The following is a 26,843-nucleotide window of genomic DNA, read 5'->3' as shown; positions in this document are numbered from 1 at the left end:
AAGGAGCTAGCATTGATAACTAAGTGAGGCTGTGATGGATCATCAGGACAAAGCGCATATAAACAAAGAAAAAAAGTGTAGACGATGAAACAATTACATATAGTAATATGTTTATGGCTTCTATTGGTTCCATTACGACTAAAAGATGAAGCTTCAGAATATTGGAAAAATCCACGTCAGTCATCAACTATATTGTGCCGCCCGATTTTATTTAAATACGAGCAGGAGTCTTGAAAATCTTGATGATTCAATAACTGACGAACTAAATTATGAGTATGGAATATCTTCTTTGCATGCTAGGATAAGATGTATGGAATTTGTTTTGAAGCTGGCTTATACTCTACCACAACAAGGAGAAGTTTTCGACGACAATACAACATGTAAGGAGAAACAAAACAGGAGAAAAAAAATAATTCAGAATGCATTCTATAAAGAGATTGGCCTTAGAGTTGACTATCCAAAGTATGGATACGGAAATACAAATGATGGTAACTCCTCAAGAAGATTTTTTGAAACGATGAAGTGACTGCTCGCATAACAGGAGTTGATAGAGATATTGTGAAAAGATTGGGAGTAATTTTAAATATTTTAAACTGCCATGAACCAGTTAATGGACCCAAATTTGGAGAATATGCATCTAAAACTACAGAGCGGCTGCATCAAAAGTAACCTGAGAAGAAACTTACACCAACGGTACATAAAATTTTAGCACCTGCAAAAGATTTAATAGAGTACCAGGGCTTACCATTAGGAAAGTTGTCTGAAGAAGCTCAAGAATCTAAGGATAAAGACTACAAAAGATATAGATGTATGAACACCTGCAAAGTATCACGAGTTAGACAAAACGAAGACTTTTTCAACACGTTAGCTATCTCTTCTGATCCAGTCATATCATCTATAAGGTATGTAAGAACACAAAAAGATCTTACAGATGCGTATAGCTCAGAAATGGTTCCAGTGACGATGACTATGTTAAGATAAAATAAGTTTCTCACTTCTTATCACAACAATGAAAAAGAGATTTACTAATCAATTTTGTTACTTTACTGAAAAATAAGATATCTATGTACTAGTTAATTTTTTATTTCAAAAAAAAAAAAGAATTAATTTAGTAATTTATAAATATATACTTTTCGTTATTGCATTTCTCCAAAGTTTATCAAATTTATTTTAAAGCTTAGGCATTTCGCCTTCAAACGAGTATTAAATTTTTGTAGAAATCAATACGTCTATCGAGTTTGGTACAAATTGGTAAAGCGGTTACTAAGATCAAACTTTTTAGCATAAATGGGCAGTGCCACTCCCTTTTTCCAAAATTCGTTGGCGGTTTAATCTTTAGCTCAAATAAAATTTCATTGAACCACTTTCAATAACTTTTAGTTATTAATAAAATACATAGTTGGCTTGTAAATTAAAAAAAAAAAAACATGTAAAATTCTACGATGAATTGTGAAGCACCTTGTTATTGTGGCACCAAAAACGGACATTTGAGTTTTATGAGAGTATTGCCATTTAAAAGAAACAATGCGTCTATCGATTTTGGTAGTTATTGATTACGTGACTACTTAGATACAACTTTTTGTCATAAGTGGGCAGCGCCACGCTCTCTTATCAAAATCATTAGTTTATCTTATTTAATGCTTAAATACGTCATTATAAGACAAATCTCATTTTATTTTTTTTATTTTTTACTAAAAACATTTTTTTTTGCATTATTCTAAAAATTTTCGACTTTGACGAATTTTTTTGTAGTATCCTGTATCTATGACATTCTGAGCTTTCACACAATAAAACTTCAAATAATTAGCTTTCATTTGCATTTTAAATTTTTTAAATATCTTCATTGGTTCAAAAGTTAAGATTTTTGCAAAGAAAAAAATCAAAACGCACAGTGGCGTGTTCTAGGGTTGCGTTTGGAAGTTTTTCAATCAAAGATATTTTTTATTTGACTCGGCGCTCAAATAAAAAATACTTTTTATTTCTTATTTAGTTTGGCATTCAAATAAAAGATACTTTTTATTCCTTATTTGTTTCTTCCACCGAATCAAGAATACTTTGGGCGACATCTGGTAACTTAACGAATGCGTATTCAAGCGGTGACAGTTTCTTCCCTCCTGTAACCTGATCTCCCTTCTACTCCCAGCTCGTATCGGTACTCTTTCTTCTTTCATTCAGGGCCAAGTTTCTCATGGAGCAGGAGATATTCTCTAGCGCAATACCGACGGTACGTGCCTTATTGTCTGTAATAAATTTAGCGGTTAGACATATTCAAAGGCGAATATCTCAACCGGATTGCCCCTATTGGAGAAATTTTCCCTTATCGATGATAAACAGATTGGAAGCTCGCAGTATTCGGTTTTTGTATACTCGACAAGACCTGCAACTTGATATATGCCTGACAAAAACTATATTCAATATTTTATACTTTGTCACATGTCTTATTTATACTTTTCATTTAGTCGTATAACGTCATTGTGCTGGCCTACTATATCAAAAGGCCAAGGTTTGAGTAACGTCAAAATGTTCAAATTACTTTAGAAAAGTTCTTTTGAAAAGAAATTACCCTCGGTAGTGGTTTGGAAATTCCTCGAACGGATCTTCCAGAAAAAATCTGTCCAAACATATTCCATGTAGCAGGGTACAAATTGCAGAAGAATCTTCGCCGGGGTATATGACGGCAATTTATTATTCAGAGGAAGTGGACATCAAAATTCAAAACGAGAAAGTGAGTTGCTAAAAGGACAACAAAAATAGTTAGGATTTAAACCCCTTTGAACAATTATGATATTAATAAATAAATATAATTATAAAGTTTTTAATTTTGTTTATAAATATCTTGCAATAAATTAATCAGTTAGAACCGAAAATATGCACCTTCTTGTGATTGTATATTTTATATGCAGCTTTAGGTTAGATTAGTTTAGAGTGGCCACCGGAGCGTGCACCAGTGCACTTGGGCCCAAAAAGGTCCCATTGTGATACCAGGTGGATCTCTCCCCTACTCAAACCAACAGGTCGATACAGCAAACGTCAGGAGTTTCTTTTGTTCCAACTTAGCCAGATCTCTAAGATCGTCAAAGAAGGGAGATCCCAGAGATTTCTTCCTCTTGTGCCAAAGCGCGGGACAATCGCACAGAAAATGTTTGACTATCTCGTCTTCGTCTTTGCAGCTCCTGCAGTAATCATTATAGGGAGCACCCAGCCGTTGTGCGTGCCTCCAGATTGTTAAGTGGCCGGTTATAAGTTTGCTAAGCGATCTCGTTAAGAGATTTGTGGTACTTCTCTACTGTTCTGGACTTACATGTGACCGATCCAAATGCTTTTAGTGCAACCTGGCTGTCGGAGTAAATACAAATTTGGTTACAGCCGTGAGCAGCCTTCCCCAGGTGATCTGCGGCCTCATTTATAGCAGCCACCTCCGTCTGAAAGACGCTGCAATGATCCGGTAGGCCAAACGATATATTCCACCCTAGTTAAGGTGCAAAGACACCGCTACCCAGCTTTTTGTCCAGTTTGGAGCCGTCAGTATATATCTGCAGCCTATCGCTCAGGTCCGTCGGCTCCTTCAACCAATAATCCCTATCCGAGATAATATCCTCGTACTTCATATTGAAAAATACAGTCGGAGCTCAATAGTCCGACGAAGACGAATCCAGATACTTAAGGATGGCTGCATGGCCATTCACATTGTCCCTCCATCCGGATAACCCTCGCAGCCGCAGAGCAGAAAAGGCCGCACATTGCTTGGCCATTAAATCTATTGGCAACACATTAAAAATAGTGTCCAGCGCCTCCGCAGGGGTGGTGCGCAGAGCACCCCCACGCAGATTAGATCACTTCTTTGTACCTTCTGGAATACTCGTAGGTTTGATTTAGTATCTAAGCTCGTCCACCAGACCACTGCCCCACATGCAGCTTTACAATACTTGGACTTTTATATTCTACTACTTGTATCTTTTAAAGTCCACTCTCCCACAATTTTCTATACTCAAATTTGTAGAAATTCATATTCATTTCAAATTAAAAATTACAAATATTCTCTCACAAAGCTGGTAATAAATCATAATACGAATTGTATTCATAAGATATTACGCAACACAAATCAAAAGAAATAACTAGAAAGGAAAATGGAAAACAAGCTAGTCTTACCCACATCATTCGTGCTTTCGACTATTCATGCAGCTTTTCTTTTCACATAAATTATTTCCCATGAATACTACAAAACTTCCCACCCCCATTTCAAGTGAAAAGACGGATATCAACAACAACATATTTTGCTAAAAACCACAAAAAAAAAAAACTAACTTTCTCTGGGAAGAATGTGTGTTGAAACATATCACAAATGTACCCAGCAGGAAAACGAGCTAACGCTAATTTAACTATAAGTTAGTTACTAATAAACTAACGTGCACTATTATCTGTTTTCTTTCTTTGAAAAAAGCTAACTAATTTGTATAGCAGTGGCCGAAAAAAAGTCAGAGGTAGTTATTTTTGCACTACTTGATGGCTTTTATTCTGGACGCATAAATTCGGGAGCCGAATCCCCAGCCAGCATTTTTTTTAAATTTTGATCAAAAAATATTTAAATATCATACCCCAAGATGATTAAAATCGTTCAAATTTAAAAGCATTTTCTGTTCGAAAATAACTGCATCGTCGGGAGAAAAATGTACCTTAAATGTGATTATTCTTGAATAGTCATTTATGATTCCTATTTCGAAACGCTTTTTATTCATATTTGATATCATTGTAAAATTGAGCTTTAATTGTTTTAGAGTAATATTTGACTGCTTTTCACAGTCGTTTTCTGATGATATTCGTGAACATATTTCAATCGTTTTGGTTGAGAGTTTTGAATGCCATTATGATGCATTTATTCTTCAAATCTCGTTCAAAATAAGATAATACATAATAATCTTATTTCATCAGGGGAATAAAGCATGCGGAAGTGAGCTATTTGAAGCGCAGGTCACTCGCAAACAAACTTGACCGATATACACCTGCGACTACAACATCCAACATCAGCTATGCTCGTCAATATCTTAAAATACGACACGGTACGCGATGTTGAAGCTGTATCCAGGTATGTCAAGATAGTTTCACTTACCTGGGGTTCAAATAGCTCACAATCTTTGTATTGTCCAACTATTATGTATTTTCGGGGAAGCGAAGGTGGAGAAATAGTTGGGGAAATCTTAGGTGACGAGCAGCATTTACATTATTTCTTGCCTTGAAGAATATGTATAATTGTATAAATAATAAACATTTTATATATTTTTTCTGAGCTTCATGATTGAAAAAATATGTGTATGTGAAGAAATCAGATTTTCATTGAAAAGTAAGATTTTAACAAGTATACAATTCATTATTCAGTCAAAAAATATATTCATAAAAGATTCAGAAAGCTGAATTAAAAATGATTATAAATTTTTGATCATCTAAAGTAAACACATATGATTCAAATTAATTCCAAAATGTGATTGAAAAACCATATTCAGTTTTTGATCATCAAAGGTAAGCATATTTGATTATTCCTTTTGTTGTTTTTTAAGAAATATACAAATTTAATCATCAAAGGACTTCAAAAATTATTCCAAAAAGTGATCGAAAAATGATTTTCAGTTTTTGATCATCAAAAGTATTCATATTTCACTATTTCTTTTGTTCAATTGTATGACAACTCATTATTTAGTCAGAAAGAGTAATCAAATTGTATTGATATGCAGGTAAATTCAAAATTTAATCATTTATATGCTGAGTGAGTCGTAGCTTACGACCACAGATCGAACACGATATAAAAGAAATCTACGTGATAAGTCAGTCACATAAGTTAAATGGGATTATAACATACGGCAGCAAAAAAATCTCGGCTTTATTTTGAATGAATTGCTCTTTTTAAGATCAAAAGTACGTTGGAACATATTTTAAAGTTATAATAGATATGAAAACGTCGAATTCGTTGTAAAAATACCAAAAAAATAATAAATTTAGCGATTACGTTCAATTACTTGTTCACATATATCATCATGCCGAATACGAATCAAATAGTACGATCTTACTTACTTATTTAATTGGCGCTTAATCGTTTAAACGGTTTTAGCCGTCCAATAATGGGCGCCAGTCGCTTCGTCGCACTGCTAACTGGCGCCAATTGGTCACACCAAGTGAATTTAAAACGTTTTCCACCTGTTCCATCCAGCGGGCAGAGAGCCACCCTCTTCCTCTTCTTTTCCATAGTCAAGTTCCGCTAAAAGTACTTTCTTAACCCGAGCGTCATCTTTCATTCGCATAACATGGCTGCGTTTTAACTGGCTGGACTATGTTGATGTCTGCATAAAGCTCGTACAGCTCATCTTTAAATCTTCTTCGGTACGTGCCGTCGCCAACGAGTAGAAACCTCGCTTCCCAAGGCAGTCGGTTCTATGTACCGGAGCGACTCGGGATTTTTCCCGACCAAGGACTGTCATTTCAGTGTAACCCCATTTAATTTGTTGTGTCCCTCCCACAAATTACACTGCTGCAACAACAACAACAGTAGACACCTCGTTTGGTTTCGAACGGCTTGGAGAGGTGCTTCCCAATTCTGACTGAGCTGATGGTGTTGCTCAGCGCCATTTTGCACAGCCATATTTGTTTTGCAGGAAACCAAATTCAGACATAGCGGCCTATAGGCAGCTCCTTTTCTTGCTGTCGAAGGCGGCTTTAAAATCGACGAAGAGGTGTTGTATGTTCTTTGTATTCTTTTTTCGCGGTTTTTTTTCTAAGATTTGGCGCATTACCAGGTCTGAAGCCGCACCGATAAGGGCTAATCAGCCGACTAACGGTGGGCTTAAATATTTTGTACAATATGCTTGGCATCACCTCATATGCGATATTAAGAATACTGATACCGTGATATTTGTCGCAGTTTGCAGAATACACCATCTTGTGGACTGTGCGAATAGCACTTTGATTCTAACCGTCGTGCATGCACTCTTCTCGCTATAATTTGCAAAAAAGTTGATGCATCCGCCTAGACAACATTTTTCTGCCGTATTTGAAGAGCTCCGCAGGCAATCCATCAGCGATCGCGGCCTTGTTGTTTTTTAAACTGGTTATTGCTATTCTTATTTCGTCACAATCGAGTGGCGGGATGTTAATACCATCATCATCTATTGCGGAATCGGGTTCATCATCACTGTGCTGTGCATTGCTGTCTCCATTTAGGAGAACAGAGAAGTTTTCGATCACGTCGGTTATAATACGAAAACCATGCTTTTGCGTGATGTGTCACACGATCACCGATGTTACAATTTGACCCCAGATCTGAAGGAAGCAGCTCAGACATTTATCTATATATTGCAGCTCTTAAGAAAATTTTAAAGCACAAAAAGTTATACGAATGCGGCATGAAACGAAGACATTTTTTTAAATTTTCAACCATTGTGGATAGACAGGTGTGATAACTTCTGCACAGACGTCGAAATTACAAATATAACCGATCACCTGATTTTTAATTGGCTATCTTGGTCTCATTCTGTATCTCTTTCTATCATCCGCTGAAGATAGCCGGCCCTATGCGCAGCCATATTGAACATCCTGTCAGGCAGTTGGCAGATAAGATATCACACCTGTTTTATCCACAATGTTTTCAACTTCGTTTTGACAAATAAGATTCTGAATAACAATAGATAACTGTTTGTAGTCAAATCAAGATCAGTTTCTTTCCGAAATCCCGTAAAAAAGTCAATTATTAGTTAGCCATTTTTAGCGATTGATAACTTTTTTCTGCATGGTACATACTCATACATACATATGTACGCACTCATTAGCAATCAGCTACAAACATTCACATTAAAAGGCATCCACGGTAAACATTCTTTTAAAGTCAACTGCATTGCGAAGATCCAAGAAATGCTTCAAATAGGCAAAAAAAAAACAGCTTTAGATAAAGCTAAATGAATTAAAAAAAAGTTTAAAGTAAAAATTCCACAGTCAATTTATGCATTTTACCTGCTTAAAAAAAAATTGCTTATTTAGTGATAAATGTTTTGTGACATCTAACTCATCGCTTTAATTTTATGTTAATACTTCTTTGGAAAATTAATTAACTTCAACGTGTTTGAAACATGATTAAATAACTGTTGTTTTTGTTGTCCATAATTATATTGAAATCAATTACATATAAGATGTGTCCGCAATTAAAACAATTTGCCGCCAAAAATCTATGAAATGCGGCACGGGTGATTACTTGTGGTTTTGCCTTAACTACCTGCCAGTTATAATTTATTATTTAAAGATTTGGATAAATTAAGTCTTTAGTTTCATTGACGTGCGCCTACTGTAAGGTGACTTGTACTTTGTTGTAAATGTTTTCTTTTTATTTTTTTATTACTTTGTTTTACGGAAATTACCACATTGGCGAGATGAAGCTCGCCGAATACTCGTAGCCTTAAATTTATAAACAATAATATATGTGATGCTTACTGTTATGGTACATTTCTTTTTGGAACTGTGTTGACTCATTATACCTTTCATGAATGTATCTAAACTATAATCTAATTATGTTTTGAAGTGAAAGTTTATCCGGGAACGTTAATCGTCATAGGGGAAAAATCGACTATTTCAAAGATTGCCAGTCGTGGCATCACATTTCAAAGATAAAAAAAAAAATCCTTGCTTTAAACATCTTACTGAGTACTATGCAGTAGTCGTCTGAAGGATCAGTTATATGTAATAAATACTATACAGTGTTGTACAAAACAAAAGCACCAAATTCAATGCAAATTTATAATTGGTTGTATTTCTCATGCGGTCGCCGTGGCGTGATGGTAGCGTGCTCCGCCTACCACATCAAAGATTCTGGGGTAATAACCCCCCGGGAAAAGCAACATCAAAATTTTAGAAACAAGTTTTTTCAATTAGAAGAAAATTTGTCTAAGCGGGGTCGACCCTCGGCAGTGTTTGGCAAACACTCCGAGTGTATATCTTCCATGAAAAGTTCTTAGTGAAAACTTGTCTGCATTACAGATGCCGTTCGGAGTCGGCATAAAACAAGTAGGTCCTGGCCGGCCAATTTGTATGAAAAATTAAAAGGAGCACGATGCAAATTGGAATAGAAGCTCGGCCTAAAATCTCTTCGGAGGTTGTTGCGCCTTACATTTATTTATTTATTTATTTAGAAGTAAGCCAAACAACAAAAATGTGTATTTAGCCTAATATGAATCTGTGCAAAAAAATCGACAAGCCACTATTTTGAAAACGAAGCTTTCTTTCTGAGTAGTTTGGTATTGTTTCAACCTAAAGTGATTGGGCTTCGAGTAGTGATCGAAACCTTGCACTCCACATTGATGTTTCATAGAGGAAAGTAACGGTTCTGTACCAAGATAAGAATACTGGGCCATTGATTAACATAATATTATGAGCCTGTTGATTTCTAGATGATTGCTTATAAGCTTTGAGTATTATTTCGTATCATTTTTGTACTAAACAATTCTTCGATGTCACATATTCTACTGCGCTGTAAGTTTATTTTCTTTTAGAACATATTTTTATAACAAAATTGCAGAGGGATTTGAACTCTTTTTTTTAGAAGGGGTTTTCAAATGTTTGCTCTTACCTTTTTAAAAGGTCTACATATAGGGGCAAATGCTATTTTGCAGGACACCACAATGTTAGGTGTGTGCGTCAGCACAACACCATTTTCAGTTGTAAATAAGAAGGCGTTACTTGAAAATAAGAAGAGTCAATCGTTAATGAGAAACCGTCATATGGAAATGAGCACAGTCACATGCAAATGAGAAAGCGTCAGTTGGAAATAAGATTTATAAATTGTTAATTAAATTAGTCAATTGTAAATTAGAAAGCATCAAACGTAAATGCGAAAGATTCATTTGGAAATGGGAGTAGTCAATTGTAAATGCAAAAGCGTCATTTCGATATGAGAAGAGTCATTTGTAAATGAGAGAACTTCAAATGAAATTGCGTAAACGATTTCGCATTTACAGTTGACTTATATTCTTTTCACTTGACGCTTTCGCACTAACAATTGAATATTCTCATTTACAACTGACCATTCTCAATTACAATTGATGCTTTCGAGTTTTTCAGTTGACGCTTTCTTATTTACAAGTGACTAATCTCATATCCATATGATGCCTTTGCAGTTACAAAAGACTACTCTTATTAACAACTTACTATTCTCAATTACAACTGACGCTTTCTAAATTTCATTTGACAGTTTCTTAATTACAAGTGAATATTCGCCTATCGAAGTGACGCTTTCGAATTTACAAGTGACTTCTTATTTTCATATGATGCTTTCGCATTCACAACTGGAAATGGTGTAGAGTGACTGTCACACAGTGAAATATATGTTTATTCACTTTGTTCTATCCACAACTCAATTTTTTATCCAAAATATTTTCCACTCTTTTCTTTTCAATATTACACGTTCGTTTTTATATATTACACGAACATCACTTTACTTTCCCCCAAAACAAATTAGCCTAATCGTTTAGCATTTATGTCAGCTGCCTATCCTCAATGTAACTCATACAATCACATTGTCCACATTTCATCCACATCACACGCAATATCTATAAATGTTTGTATATATGTGTTTGTGCGACATTCATTCATTTAACGCATTATTGCTTGATTAGTTTTGACATTTGGCATAGTTTTTTTCCCAACAGTTTACGAGACAAATAGACATGAAAGAAATGCATATTTATGGGTATGTGCGAGTGGTATTTATAAAAATAAATTTCATATATATAAAAATAGAGATAAGTTCTCAAAATAAAAGAATTGACTCACCTGTAGGGGTTTTTCCCTTCTTTATTTAATCCTATTAAACATTGTATTTGCGTTAGGCACATCTTACCACTTATCCCCCCACATTACCCTTTGTATGCATTCGGTGAAAGTAGGTGGTTGTAGGTCGGTATGATGGTATCACCCGCACAAATTTTATGAAAAAATAATTCTCACATATTTGTAAAGCCGTGACCAAAATTTCACGTTGATATCCCTACTGGAAGTATTTTTGGCCACCATCGTTTATGCATATATGTAATACTCCTATATTGCTACAAAAGGCTAGGTACATTACCAAACATCAGAGTGCCGATATATTGCTTCAATAATCGAATGTACCTAAATTTAAATTTTTTCTTGTCACACTTATGCAGCTATAATCACAAAAATTTGATAGGTTGCCTTGTTTTGATTTCGAATTCAAAACACATTGCGAGCATTTTCTATTAGCAATATAGGAGTATTACATATATGCGTTTATGTTTTGTAATAGAAGACAGCAAGTCTAAGGCAGTTTGCTCTCTTCATGCATGTGTAGGAGTATACACAACAAAATGAAAAGTTTAAATTTTTATTACACAAAAAAAAATAATTATATTATTTATATTTTGTTGCATACAAAATTATTGTATGCATTTGTTTTGCTTATGTTTCGTTGCTATTTTGTGGTTTAATATAAATGCTACTCATTCTTAATGAAGGTTTGTTGCTTACTTTGTCATTTGCTTTGGCTATGTTGATCTTATTTTTCGGTTGTTTATGTTTCTTTAGCTATGCTGACGTTGTTTTGCTGACGTTGATATTTTTCGCTGAAATTGAAACGGAAAATAAAAAGGGAAAAGTGAAAATTGGAATACGTTGAAATATTAATTGCCAAAAAGTGGGTAGTTTTAAAAATATTTTCTAAAAATAAATGCAACAATTTACCTCTCAAGCGAAATTTGTTTTGTTTTGCTCGTATTTTTTTTTTGTTTTTTTGTTAATTTTTCTTTTTACGTTTTTTGACTTATGTGTGTTTGTATTTTGGTAAAGCTTGAATGAATGCAATGGCATGGAAAACATCACGTGAGTGCATGGTAAAACGAAAAAAAAAAAAATTTATTAAAAAACTTCCAACATCGAAGGCATTAAAAAGCAGACACCTCAAATAATAATTATTTGTTTTTCGAATCGCAAAAAAATTACCAAAATTTCAATAATGCCTATATGCCACTACTTTATTTTGTCTTGGAATCCAAGTTAGAAAAACTGACGAAACTTTATAGCAACTTCAAAATACACAAACAGTTTCTACCATGAGAATGCGAGACCACAATTCCTCCAAAATTAGTGAGTTTGGCATAATTTTGTTTATGTTTTAAATTTTATTTTTACATTAACATTTTTAACAATAAAAACAATGCAAATAACATGGGAAAATTATTTCGGTCTCTGATGGTTTAATTTTTTCTCAAGAAAGTTCATTTTAGTTGTGTTTTTGTGCAGAAAATATTTTAATCATAAATAATTATGGTAGTGAAACTTCACATATAGGTTAAGGCACCGATACAATGCAACAAAATGTGGAAAAAATTAAGGATTTAAGGTGGCACACGCATCGACATAATTAGCTAAAAATTTGGAATTTTGAGATCGATTTTTAAGTAACTTCTCATTGAGCTACAATCTTGAAACTTCACATACTCACTTGTAGCAATTCAATCTTGGCATATATAAAAAATTTTCAAGTAGCTTAAAAACTAATGTAGCTTGACGTATTTTTCTGATATGTACAATATTGTACACATACAAGTATTGTATGCATTCTGAATTAATAAAAATAAGTTTTTCATCTAGAATTAAAAAGCAGAAAAAATGATTCAGAAGTCCTTTGGACTAGATTACGAGTTTGCTTCGTTGAGTATTTTAAAAAGGTATTATACAATTTCTTTCTGTAGCGTCTTCAGATTTCTTCGCGATAGCCTAACCGATTTTTTCGTACCACCAAATTTCGTAGACTCCACAAAAAAAAAAAAAAACAATAGCAGCTTCAACCGAAGGAACCATGGGCCGCCGCCTATCCATTCGAAGGATCATCCTCATTTATGTTTTTGCAGTAACTTTTATTTGAATGATTGAATGATGGTATTTTTATAAAATTTGACATGCCAACGAGTAAGGTTGATTATAAAATTTGACATGCCAACGAGTAAGGTTGATACTAAAAATGAGCGAATCAGTGAATGACCACGCCTACTTTTTATGTATAAAATTTTTTGTATAAATAGATTTTTTCTATATTCTGATATCTATTTAGCTAAATTAACATTAAAATGTTGAGAAATGGGTGTATTATATGTAGAGCTTATCAAAACTCTGTGATTTTGTTATCGATAAAAACGTTCTTAACGATCCATCGGTATGTAATCAAACAACTGCCGTTTGAACTTCAAAAAAGATCCACAACTGATGCTTTAAGGCTTCAGGCAACATTCTGTAAAAAACCGGTACTTTCACTTACCAAACTAATTTACTGGCTTCGACGACTTAAATCTGAAATTGAGGCAGTTTAGCTAAGCCAACCCCATTATTTTAAGTGAATTTTGAAAAACTGTACAATTGGCTCTCAGATTCAGATTTAGCAAATGGACTGGCTTGGTGAAATATAAAGGAAACTTTTTTAAAGTTTGTATAAACAAATCATGTAGGAATGCGCTCGGAACCATTACTTGTTTGGTATCAATCCCTTTTACATGCTTTCAACTGGCGAATTGGATATGGTGATATCTTAAGCGGTGGAAATTGTCTCCAGCTGCATTACCTTTTCCATAGTTCTGGGCTAGGGAAACCTAGGTTATATCAAACTAATTGTTGTTCGTATTTCACACCTTCTTCTTAACCAGAAGTTTGTATCACTAGTTAACGACTTGCATAAGGTGTACGCTCGAAAAAGGGACGGCGCTATAAGACTGGGCAGAGCTTTTATATGGATTGGGTTTTATTTGCGTATCTCGATATGAATTGGTGATATTATTATTTTTACTTGATAAAAGTTCTGCTTATTCCAGACTGGAAAAAGAAGCGGTAAAGATGGGTTTTATGGTCAATGAGGACAAAACGAAGTACCTGCTGTCATCGAGCAAAGAGTCAGCGCATACGCGCCTTGGCAACCACGCTACAGTTGGCAGCCATAATTTCGAAATAGTAAAAGACTTCGTTTATTTGGGAACCAGCATCAACACTAGCAACAACATCAGCACTGAAATCCAGCGAATAATCAATCTTGCCAATAAATGCTACTTTGGACTTGGTAGGCAATTGAAAAGTAAAGTCCTCTCTCGGCGAACGAAAATCATACTCTACAAGTCACTTATCGTACCCGTCCTGCTATATGGGGCAGAAGCATGGACCATAACAACAGCAGATGAAGCGGCTTTGGGAGTGTTCGAGAGAAAAGTTCTTCCAAAGATTTATGGACCTCTACGCGTTGGCGACGGCGAGTACCGAAGAAGATTTAATGATGAGCTGTACGAGCTATACGCAGACATCAACATAGTACAGCGAATTAAAACGCAGCGGCTGCGCTGGCTAGGCCATGTTATGCGAATGAAAGATGATGCTCTGGCCAAGAAAGTGTTTCTATCGGAGCTCGCCTATGGAAGCAGAGGTAGAGGGCGGCCGCCACCCCGTTGGTAGGACCAGGTGGAAAACGATTTAAACTCCTTTGGTGTGACCAATTGGCGCCGGTTGGCGGAGCGAAGGAGCGACTGGCGTGCCTTGTTGGACGGCCATAACCGTTTAGACGGTTAAGCGCCAATTAAGTAAGTAAGTAAGTAAGTAACTAAGTAAATAAAAGTTTACTTGTATCAAGTGTACACACGTTTTGTTTAACCTTTATCAAAAGTCATTTATGTATGTATATTGATTACACAATTTTATAAAGAAAGTGTGCCTCTCAATATACAATGTATAAATAGATTCATACTCGCCAATGGCCAATGCACTTTATACTGCCCTATCATATTATAAGCCTGTTTATTGCATCAATGTCGTAATTAATTAGTTATTAAGTATTCGTGTGATTATGTATAACCGTTTGTGTTGAACCAGAAAAAAATTGTATGTACTGCGTTGTGAATTTTCGCTTGATTGAGGAACGTTATCAATTGCGCATATAAATTTTGTTTATAAAAATTAATGTCAATTTGTTTTTGTTAAATGCATACATGTACATATGTATTACAGCAAAATAGATAGTGAAACTTGGTAATAAATGAATGAAATTTACATAAAAATACGTCGTATAGCAAAGTGTCAATTTCGTAAGTTTTTAAGACTGAAGTCGAAATATCGACAAATTAAATAATATAATTGTATATCAAAAATTCACGTATTGTGTTTTATTAAGAATATACAAATATTTGGCCTAGAGCTCGTTTATATTTAAAAAGTAAGTTTTTAAGGTAAAAAACACCTAGTGAGACGGATATCAATAAATCACGATAAAGGCATTAAAAAAACAAAAAAAATGTATTTACATGATTCTACCTACCTACCGTGGTGTGGTGGTAGCGTGCTCCGCCTACCACGCCGAAGATCCTGAGTTGACGCCCAGGGCAAAGCAAAAACTAAATTTTAGAAACAAGTTTTTCAATTAGAAGTAAATTTGTCTAAGCGGGGTCGCCCCTCTGCAGTGTTTGGCAAGCACTCCAAGTGTATATCTTCTATGAAAAGCTTTCAGTTAAAACTCACCTGCATTGCAGATTCCGTTCGGAGTCGGCATAAATTTCCGTCAAGACAATTTTTAGGAAGAATTAAAAGGAGCACGACGCAAATTGGGAGAGAAGCTCGGTTTTGAATCTCTTCCGAGGTTATCGCGCCTTTCGTTTATTTATTTATTTACCTAAACATCAATACATATAAATTGTTTTTGGCATATTGCGATCCTTAATTTAAAAAAAGTAGGAAGTAAATGCACGCATGTCGGAAAATATTCCATTGAGTAAAAATAACACACGCACGCAAACGGCAGAGGTCGGCAACGTGACAATTGTTTTAATTAAGGCAGAAAAAATAACACGCACAAAATTTAATTTGAACGTCGAACAATACAGATGATTTTGATATCTGTTAATCTGGACGTTAATTTGAACTGAGCATAAAACTATTATCAATCTATTTTTTTTTTTGTTTTGTTAAGCGAGGGAATTAGTTTAAACTACAAATAATAATTATTGAAATAAATAATACATTTTTTTCTACGCAGCTGGAGGCTTGATTTTGCAGTACAAATTCAACTTAGTTTGTAAGTTAAACTAAGCTTAATTTTAAAATATAAAAATAAAAAATAAAATAAAAAAAATAAAATAAAAATGCAAGGCGCTTAAACCTCGAAAAATATTTTAGACCGAGCTTCTCTTCCAATTTGCGTCGTGCTCCATTTAATTTTTCGTACGCATTGGCGGGACTGAGAAGCTTTTCATGGCAGAAATACACTCGTAGTGTTTCCCAAAAACTGCCAAGCAGCGACCTCGCTTAGAAAAACTTGAATAAAACTGGTTTTTAAATTTTTGATTTTGCTTTGCTAAGGAATTGAACCCAGGATTTTCGATATGATTAGCGGAGCACGCTAACACCATACTACGACGGCCGCACGCCTAAACTTATTATTTAGTTCTTCAGCCAACTTTAACTGAAGTTTAAGCTGGGTTTAAGCGGCCAATTCGGCAGTTAAACTACGACTTAGGTGTTTGTTTGTTTTAAATGCAAAATATTTTATCTTATGTGACTACAACGAAAATAATATGAGAACCTTAAAAGCCGGCCGTTATTATTTCTATAAAACCAAACACATTTGTTCATCTGACATTATATTAAAGGGTTTTGTTTTTTATGATTTATGCTTTTCCCGCATTAACATTTTGTTAATAGTTTAAAGTTTATACACCTCCTCGAGCCTTACTTCCATGTTTCATATTTTATCCTTTCGAAAGGGCTTTCTACTTGAATTTCCAAATCGGAAGCATATATGGTATTTTGCTTAATTGTGCCCACCTTGAAGGACACGGTTCAATTGGAATGGGAACAGCTCCTGGATACAACCGACTATGTTTGTAAATACCCAGATCTGACGTACAGCTGATAAAATCTATTTCCTTGAAATTATTTTCGGAAAGGCGAGATGAATTTGTTAATACATCCCCATAGCTTTCTTCCCATCGCTTCCGTCTTTGTTCGCAAGTTAGCCTTTTTGAATCCGTGGGGAATCCTGTCACAAATATGAAAGTATCATACGAATATTTAGAAGGCGTGGCTCAAGCGACACCAAGTTAATAAAATTAAGATTTGTACTGAGACTTAAATTAAGATTTAGATATGAAATAGATTTAAAAGTAGGATTGGACTTGAGTTAGATTTAGAACTAAACTTAAAAGTTGAATTAAATTTTGGAATTAAAGTTCAATTCAATTATCATTAAGAATCACAATGATTTTTAGTTACACACTCTGTGGATTTAGATTGAGATTTATAAATTGGACTGGAATTAGATTAACATTATGATTTCGAACATCAAATGTTATTTGAAATACAACTATAATAAGAGTTAGACTCAAATTTAGCTACGAAACAGAGCTAAAAGTGTTATTGAATTAATGTTAGATTTAGAACTTGACATAGAACTATATTAAATTAAATTCTCGTATAGAATCACAACGATTTTTAGTTTCACACTCTGGATTTAAATTGAGATTTATGTATAGGACTAGAATTAGACTAGGATATAGAAAAAGAAATAATCTAATTCAGATTTACGATGAAAAATCTACGATTAGAACTAAAATAGATTTAGAATACAAATTGGATTAAAAATCTCAATCAAAATTAAACTTAAAATTTGATACAGAATATGATTTAGAATTTAAATACAAATTAGAAATGATATTAGAACTACAATTAGAAGTAGAGATATATTTCCATCTAAGGTTATAATTAGAACTTAAATTACATTTGCATTTGGAATTAGAATAAGATTTGGGTTTAGATCCAGATCTTGAGTTAGAATTACAATAAAATGTATATCAAGAATTAGATTTAAAATCAGTATTAGTTTAAGTATTGAATTGGAATAAGATTTAAAACTAAATTTAGATTTTGAATAAATATTAGAATTAAGGCTTTTTATGAACTAGAAATAGGTTTAGATTAAGTTCAGAGCAATTTTCTTCACTGCCTCTAGATAATTTTGGGACTTTCGCCGGATCGTTGGATCTTTTTATTTTTTTTTTTTCTGGTACACTTCGGGACCCCTTTTGGATCGTTCCGCGATTGTTTCGCATTTGCTTCGGTATAATTCCGTGGTTGTTATCCAGACAATATCGGGTATATTTAGTGACGAGATTAGATTAGGTTGAACTTGCCGGTTCGGACCGATCAACTCTCGCCTTCTTTTAATTTCGTCCAATATGATTAAAGCATCTAAGGTACAAGTTTCGTGGGACTATTTTTGGTACCTTTCGGGATTAGCTGCTGATGATTTCGCGATTATTTCGCACTTGTTGTGAATATAAGAAAATTTGGGATTACTTAAAGGATCATATGGAAATTGCCTTAGAATAACTTCTTAATTGTTTCAGGAATCAATGGCCCTACCTCCTTTGTAACAGATTACTCGATATTAACCAATGATACTTGGCATATTGGTTATATGCATACATAGATCTAAGCTCAAGCAATTTCAACTTTTGAAATCAGTTTTATTAAATTAAAAATTTCTCGTTTCTTTTCCTTACACTTCCAGCTGACACTGTGCAACGTAATAGTAGCAGAGCTGGTCATCAAATGCGTAATACCAAATATTATCAGCAGCAACCGGAACAACAACAACAACAACAAAAAACTACAAATAATACACTACAAAACGCAAAAACAGATTCATCTGATTCGGGTGTGTCAATAAATGTACGTCATCAACATCAACATCGGCATCAGCAACACCAACAACAAACGCAGCATCAACAAAAACAACGAAAAACACGTTCGAATAATAAACGACAAGATAGTAGCAGCAACAACATAAATATAGCAACAACAACAACAGATAAACGTTCAAACGACGAATATTTGGTTGATGATTGGTTGGGACGTGAAATGGTTTACTGTTATGATCGTCGATATATGTCTTCATGCGCCGAAGGTGAGTAGCATTAAATATATACATATTAAAACTAAATAATAATATCCACCGTACAGTAGTACAGGACGAAGGGCGCAAAGGGCGGTTGGTCATAGGCGCGGATGCAAATGCGCACCACAATGAGTGGGGAGGAGAAGATATGAACGAGAGAGGCGAATCTCTATTTTGTTACATCCTGCAAACCAATTTGCAGATAGCCAACAGGGGAAATGTCCCTACATACTTCATCCAACATCCAGCAATGTTTTTCTGACTGGACACTGCCTTCTGGCGTCACATGCCTTTAAATTAGGCTTGGTCAGTGATAGCAGATGTAGGAAGTGCGGGTTGGAGGAGGAAACGATTGAGCACGTTCTATGCTCGTGCCCTACGCTTGCGAGGCTAAGACTCCAGCTATTAGTAGTGATACAGCTGTCAGATCAAGAAGCAGCAAGTGGCTTAAGCCCTAGGAAGCTTCTAGTATTAGCCAAGAGGATGGAGTTATTTTATAACATATGTCCTGGTTTTTGATAGGGTTTTTCGGTTTGGTCGTTAAACCAAACTTCTGATGACAACACGGACTCATTCCGTCTATATGAGGTCCTCATGGACCGGCCAGTTCAACCTAACCTAACCTAAAACTAAAGAAAGAATAGATAAATATTTTCGATAAGTTTCGATACTGAATCCGATTTAAGTTTCATACTTTATCAACATCTATATTATATGATGGTGGCGGTCACCGTGGTGTGATGGTAGCGTGCTCCGCCTACCACACCGTATGTCCTGGGTTCGCACCCCGGGCAAACAACATCAATAATTTTAGTAATAAGGTTTTTCAATTAGAAGAAATTTTTTCTAAGCGGGGTTGCCCCTCGGCAGTGTTTGGCAAGCGCTCCGAGTGTATTTCTGCCATGAAAAGCTCTCAGTGAAAACTCATCTTCCTTGCAGATGTCGTTCGAAGTCGGCATAAAACATGTAGGTCCAGTCCGGCCAATTTGTAGGGAAAATCAAGAGGAGCACGACGCAAATTGGAAGAGAAGCTCGACCTTAGATATCTTCGGAGGTTATCGCGCCTTACATTTATTTTTATTTATTTATTTATATTATATAACTACGTTCTTAATTCGCTCTCAATTTCCCTAACTGACCTTCACAATAAAAACAGCCTTAGTAACTGTATTTACGTCTCACATTATTCCTTTGTGCACTATTCAATACCGTGTTCGCACTTATCTTCAAATCTGTATAAATCTAACCTAAATATTCACAATACAAACGGGTTTGTGTATTGCGTTTTTAATTTCGTTAATATTTTGCTTGACGGGTGTCCAAATATTTACATACACATATTGCTAGAGAGGAAATGAGACAACGCGTTAGTATTGGCCTTCAGAATTGAAATATACAGCTGCGGTCACAATCTTAGTAGTGGACATACTTGAAAATGAAAGGATACAAGTACCTCTAGTTGCCCAAATATCTAAAACAATTTTAGCCTTTATCTTATTTAAGTAAGATCGACAAATTGTACACTCAGAAAAAAACTTCTCCCGATTGAAGAGAAATGGAAATGAAGTGGCACTTAAGAAATTCTTCCTCATTCGCATGGCCAACATTTCTTCAAAATGAGGAAAAATTCCTCAAAATAAGGAAAAAGTACCATTTCATTCCCATTTTTCTTCAATCGGGAGAAGTTTTTTTTCTGAGTGTAGGTACAATTTTGATATAAATTTTATATAACGATAGTTTAATTTTTAAACGGTTTTATTTAGCTTGACTGACAGGGTGGACGGCCGGCAGGCGCGAATTTTGTGATTAAAATTTAAGTAATTTCCCGATAAGCTACAAGCTTCAAACTTGGCATATAGTTCATAGAAAGCGACCTATGAAAAAATCGCCGCTAGGTGGCGCAGGTATCGATATATTAAAAAAATCGTATTTGTAGTCCGATTTGGCTCATATTTGGAACACATATTACATGCATGAATAGAAAGCGAAATATGACAAAATCGCCGCCAGGTGGCGCAAGGAACAAGATATTAAAAAAATCGTATTTGTGGTCCAATTAGGCTCATATTTGGAACACGTATTACGTACAGAAATAGAAATCATTTCATGAAAAAAAAAATCCCGCTAGGTGTGGCAAGGATCGAGAGGTATTAAAAATACTCGTATTTGTGGTCCGATTTGGCTAATATTTGGAACTGTATGGAATAGTCCTGTAAAAGTGTCATCAAAATATTTTGGAGTTCGAGGAGTGGCAAGCATACGTGGCGCCGAGTAGAGCAGATTCGTTGGAAGGATATTGTGACCTAGATTGTAACAAATTGTCAGGAAAGGGTCCTTGTAACAATGAGTCACTAAATGAACTAAATAGAATGAGAAATAATAGGGAATCAAATAAAGACTAAAAACTTGAAAAAAAGAATTAAAAAAAATTTTTTAAGTTAAACGGTTTTATTGAAAACAATACTTACATTAAGTAATGATAATACTAAGAGCTAGAAAATAATTAGGTATATCCTAGGTACTAGTCATCACACTCCTCGTCAATCTGGGGTGTTGATCAGACAAGTAAATAAAAGCGTTGGACGCGTCAAATTTCTATTGATAGTCATAAGTAAGACCAACTGAACCTTAATCAGGTTATGCTACGCCTCACAATTTTGTTGGCTTATATTCAAATTGTTGTTTAGTTGCATGATTGTTCTTTAGAATTGCAGCACAGCGACGTGGCATTGAGTGCATTTTTTACAGGTTCCCATAGTTGCGTATTCCATGTTGGCTGATTACTTGACTTCAACCAGAAAATTTACAATGGTATTTATGTCTGATTAATGTGGCGGCCATTCCAGGACGTTGATATGGCTTTCCTCAAACCACTTTTCTGTGTGCTAAATTTGTCTTGCTGGAATATCTAAACAAGTTGCAGTTTGCCTCTGTGACATGACAGCTGATGTCCTTGAGTATATCAGCATATGAAGCGCCAGTCATAATTTCCCTAACCCAATGGATGGATCCCACGCTTAAGCAAGAAAAGCATGCACAGACAATAATACTGGAACTTCCATGCTTTATGTTTTTTGTTGTATACATACTTCGGACGATATTGGGTATTAGGTGGCCGGCTTACATATTGGTGTGATCCCTTTCCATCATACAGGACACTGTTGTTGTTGTTGTATTAACGATGGAGACACTCCCCGAAAGCTTTGGGGAGCGTTATCGATGTTGATGGTCCTTTGCCGGATATATATAATCCGGTACGTTCCGCTAACAAAGCACTATAAAGGTACTAGCCCCACCATCTAGGGAACGATTTATATGACTACATTAAACCTTCAAAGTCATCCCTCCCTCCCCACCTCCTAGTTCCAGGAGGACGCTCTTCGACTCATTCGACCATAAAATGTTCGCCACTCGGCCAATTTAAATGTTCTTTGACAAATCGAAGACTCTTGTACATGCGTTTTAGTCAACAACGGTACTTTTTTTGGGATTGTAGGGCATATTTGATCGCAGTACCAACCGCAAATGAATACTGCTTTGAGTATCTGACGACGGACTTAACTTCTCTTCTCTTGATGGCATTACTTATCATTGTTGTTGAGCAAGCAATGATATTTTTCACTGCACATAAGTTTTCCATTAGCAATAATGTTTTTTTTACGAGAGCGCGCTGCTCAGATGTGCAGTTCTTCCTTCTCGACATTACTGAATAAGTTAGCTTGGACTTACATTTCACAAATTTTGTGTAGCAAGATACACGTGCGGCGTACATTGAACTCTGTCAGGCTAAGCAACGCAACAAAATTCAATGTGGTCATATTAAATAGTTCCCGATATGGTGTGGCTTGTACCTTAAAGGTGCTTGTTACCGAAATGAATAGAATCTACATTAGGGTGGGTCAAATTTATTGTTGAAAAGGCACATTCAGTTTCTGAATCTATGGGTCATACTGAGTAATATTGCCAATGGGACCATAGGTCTGAAATGAATTTCGAGCCTCCTTAATTTTGTTAGAAAATATTTTTTTAGAAATTTTTATTATTATTTTTGTTAGAAAATATTTTGGGGTATTTAAAAATTGAATTTGCAATATGGAAAAGTAAAATATTCGTCGCTATAGGGCAATTTCCGACTATTTTTCGCATTTTATCGCTTCTTTTTGGGGAAAATCGACGAATTTGTTGCAAAAATCGACGAATATTTTACTTTTCCATATTGCAAATTCAATTTTTAAATAGCCCAAAATATTTTCTAACAAAAATAATAATAACAATTTCTAAAAAAAAATATTGTCTAACAAAATTAGGTAGGCTCGTAAATCATTTCAGACCTATGGTCCCATGGACAATATTAGTCAATATGACCCATAGATTCGGAAACTGGATGCGCGCCTGAAGTTTTTTCCCCATACAGTTTGACCCGCCCTAATCTACGTATATCCGGCAAAAACCCATCAACAGCGATAACACTCCCCAAAACCGTAGGTGAGTGGCTTCATCGCTACAACAACAACAAAAATTGATCGAGAGGAAGGGGAGAGAAAACGGTTGTACAGGTGAAAGGTTATCCTTTATAATTGTGATCTGATTGCTTAAGTTAGAAATTTCAAAGTTTTTTCGTGTAAGAGCTAAAATAATTAGTCCATTAATTATAGTTGACAACTCTATAAAAAAATTAAAACAATTGCTTAATAAATTGTCAAATATTTATTCTCCCTTTAGAAGTTTTATAAACAACTTAAAGCATAACAACTAAAAAATTATTAATACAAACGAATATATCGAAAAAATAAAAGAAATATCAGAAATAGTTTAAGTATTGTCGCAAAGTTAAACAAAACAGAAAAAGCTTAAATTCTGCTTTCAAATGTAAACAAACGTGAATTGTTTTACCTACTTATATATATACATGTGTGTGTGTGTTAGCATTCAGATTTTTTTGCTTTTTAGCTGTCTGTCTGCCATAAGTCCGCGTGAAATTCTTATCACAGAAATATTTAAAAAAACGACTTATTTCTGAGTGTATATTGGACCGTTTCAAAAAAAAAAATGTTCTTGCCTCATATTTATATCACGAATGATTCGTTAGTCAATTAAGATAACTTTGTTTAAAAGTTTTGTTATAATTTCAAGGTTTGCAACTTTAGGCTCATATTCCGATTTGCAGTGACTGACAATTCCTATAGTAAAATTTTAAATATTTCTATACTTTTTAAAGTTTCTGTGAAATCTCGGTTATGATAATTGCCGGGACTCACTATCCAGAATTTTATTCTCTTATTGTTGATTTGAAAGCTAAAATGCTAAAAATTGGGGTTTATTTCCCGCTAATACTATTACATTGAATTGCTTATTTTTTACATTAAATAAACACATTTTTTTCTGAAACGGTGTAACGTATTTTATTGCTTTACTAGTAAATACTCCAACTTATTTTTAAAATTGCAACGCAATATAAAGCAAAATATAAAGCAAAATGTATATGTATTTGTATCTGACTACGTGAGTAAATTTCTAAGTCGTAAGCAAATATTTCAAAAGTGGCGTGACGAATTGGCGTGATAATTGATTTAGAATAGCCATAATATTTGAACGTAAAGTAAGAACTGGGCTAGATAATCTTTTTTTCAGTAATATAGATTTTTATAAGTTTGTCGCATATAATTTATTTTTTTGTCTTTATTTGAATGCAATACTTATATGAAATACATATGTCCTATTTAGGACATTTTTTATTAATATGTACACAAAAATAATTTTGGTGCGAAAACACACTTTGTGGTATTGAAGTGCTGTAATAAACTGTCATTTCTATTTAATTAGCGAGGTATGCACAAATTGCTTTTGTTATTGATATTGGAGAAATATTACAAAGTTTACAAATGGCGATGCTTACTAGGATATGTTTCTGAATTTCAATTCTTCATCTAGCTAGCTTCTCGGGAGCTGAGTATTGAAATCCAAACTCTAACATTCATACTGTGACGAATATTATCATCACTAAGTGATACTATCATCACTAAGCCGATCCTAAGCAGCTACTCGTATGTACGTAAACAAATCAATCATCATCTACACACATACATACAAGGCGACGGAGAGATACTCATAACCACATGTAATCATCAGCCGAAGTAGTACTCACATATACACACGCATATGGCTATGTGAGAGGCTATAAACTACAAATACACACTCATATAGCTGGTAACAAAGCAAGAGATTCTAGAAGGAAAGGGTCTAAACTTTAGCATAAATATGCGAGTGAAGCAACGGATAGTATAAAAGCAGCGGAAGTTGAGTGGTCATGGATCAGTTTTGATTTAAGCACGCTGTTGGTTGCGAAGTATGAGTGTTATTGTGAAGTACTATCAAAGTAGTCCGATAAAGACCATTTTGCATTATTGAATATTGGAGTTATTTATTCAACAGTTTAGTGGTTCGAACATTAGCACAAGGATTGGAATAAGCGGAATTTTCCAAAATTCGTTACAATACTTTAACTATACTAGTGTAAGGGCTTTATCCACTCAGCCATATGAATGCCCCTCTGATCGCTTTCCAATTGGTCTCTAAGTGTTGCCTTTTTGTTGTACATACTAATTCTATATGCTTTTTAATCCTAATTGTGTGGAATAATTATAGGCGCGCTCTAAGTGCTTAGTAACATTGGGTTTATAGCATTGCTTTTATAAGCACTACTTCCGCTGTTCACTATTATATCAATACGAGCCGGACCCGTGCACATCTTGCGCAACCAGTATAAAAGTATCTTATCAAATATCAACAGAAATGAGCTCTTCTATCAATCAATTATACAGCTTGTGCTGCCATCTGGCGTTGGTAACAACTGCCGGTAATGCAGTGCAAATATTCACAATAGTGCCATAGTACAAATATATTTCTTTGTGTGCTCACAATTGTTTATTTTTAACAAATTATTTTAATATAATATACCTAAACAAAAGCACTACGATCAAAATTGCCAAAAGCTTGCTAATAGCCCGAATATCCATTTTTATAACCAAAACGTTATTTATAGATTTGGATTCCAAATAAGAGCGAAAAAGGGACTCGTACATAAAAACAGCAATTACAAATAATATATATGATTATTATCGGTATTTAATTAGCGAGACATGCTCAAATTGGGTTATACAATTATTTTTGTTACTGATATTAGAGAAAAATTATATAATAAGTTTTTCTAAAAATAGAGTTTAAATTGTAATAATAAAAAATAAAATAATTTAAAAACAATGTCAGTTAAACGGTTTTATTGAAAACAATACTTGCATTAGTAATAATAATAACAATAAGAAAAAATAATAATAATAATAATAATAATAATAATGCTAGAAAATAATTAGGTAGGTCCTAGGTACTAGTCTTCACACTCCTCATCAATATAGTTCGTTGATCTGACAACTAAATAAAAGCGATGGGCGCGTGGAATTTCTAAAAATGTGAGGCGTAGCATAACCTGATTAAGGTTCAGTTGGTCTTACTTATGATTATCAATAGACTTTTTTTTCTTATTATTTTATTTTCAAGTTTTTAGTCTTTATTTAATTGCCTATTATTTCCCATTTTATTTAGATCATTTAGTGACTCATTATTACAAGGACTCTTTCCTGACAATTTGTTACAATCTAAGTCCTCAATACATAATCCTTCCAAAGACTTTACTCCACTCATCGCCACGCATGCTTGTTCCTCCTCTAACTCCAAAGTATTTTGATGTCACTTCTAACCGGAATGTATGTAATATTTGTTCCAAATATGAGCCAAATCGGACCACAAATACGAGTATTTTTAATATCTCGATCCTTGCCGAACCCATCGGGATTTTTTTAAATAAAGCGATTTCTATTTCTAT

The 26,843-nt window shown here is 34.5% G+C and overlaps 1 protein-coding gene across 5 annotated transcripts in view; it reads left to right on the top strand.

Moving 5' to 3' along the window:
* prage overlaps positions 1-26,843 on the top strand; it is a 286,738-nt gene that overhangs the window by 158,540 nt on the left and 101,355 nt on the right. For all 5 annotated transcript variants that reach the window (XM_067783648.1, XM_067783647.1, XM_067783645.1 and 2 more), the window contains one exon: positions 18,578-18,973. In XM_067783648.1, coding sequence (XP_067639749.1) covers positions 18,578-18,973 — 396 coding nt within the window. The remainder of the gene's footprint in view (positions 1-18,577; positions 18,974-26,843) is intronic.

This window comes from Eurosta solidaginis, chromosome 4 (assembly GCF_040869045.1).
Source record: "Eurosta solidaginis isolate ZX-2024a chromosome 4, ASM4086904v1, whole genome shotgun sequence".
Lineage (NCBI taxonomy): Eukaryota > Metazoa > Arthropoda > Insecta > Diptera > Tephritidae > Eurosta > Eurosta solidaginis.
This window is presented reverse-complemented; position numbering and strand designations above follow the sequence as displayed.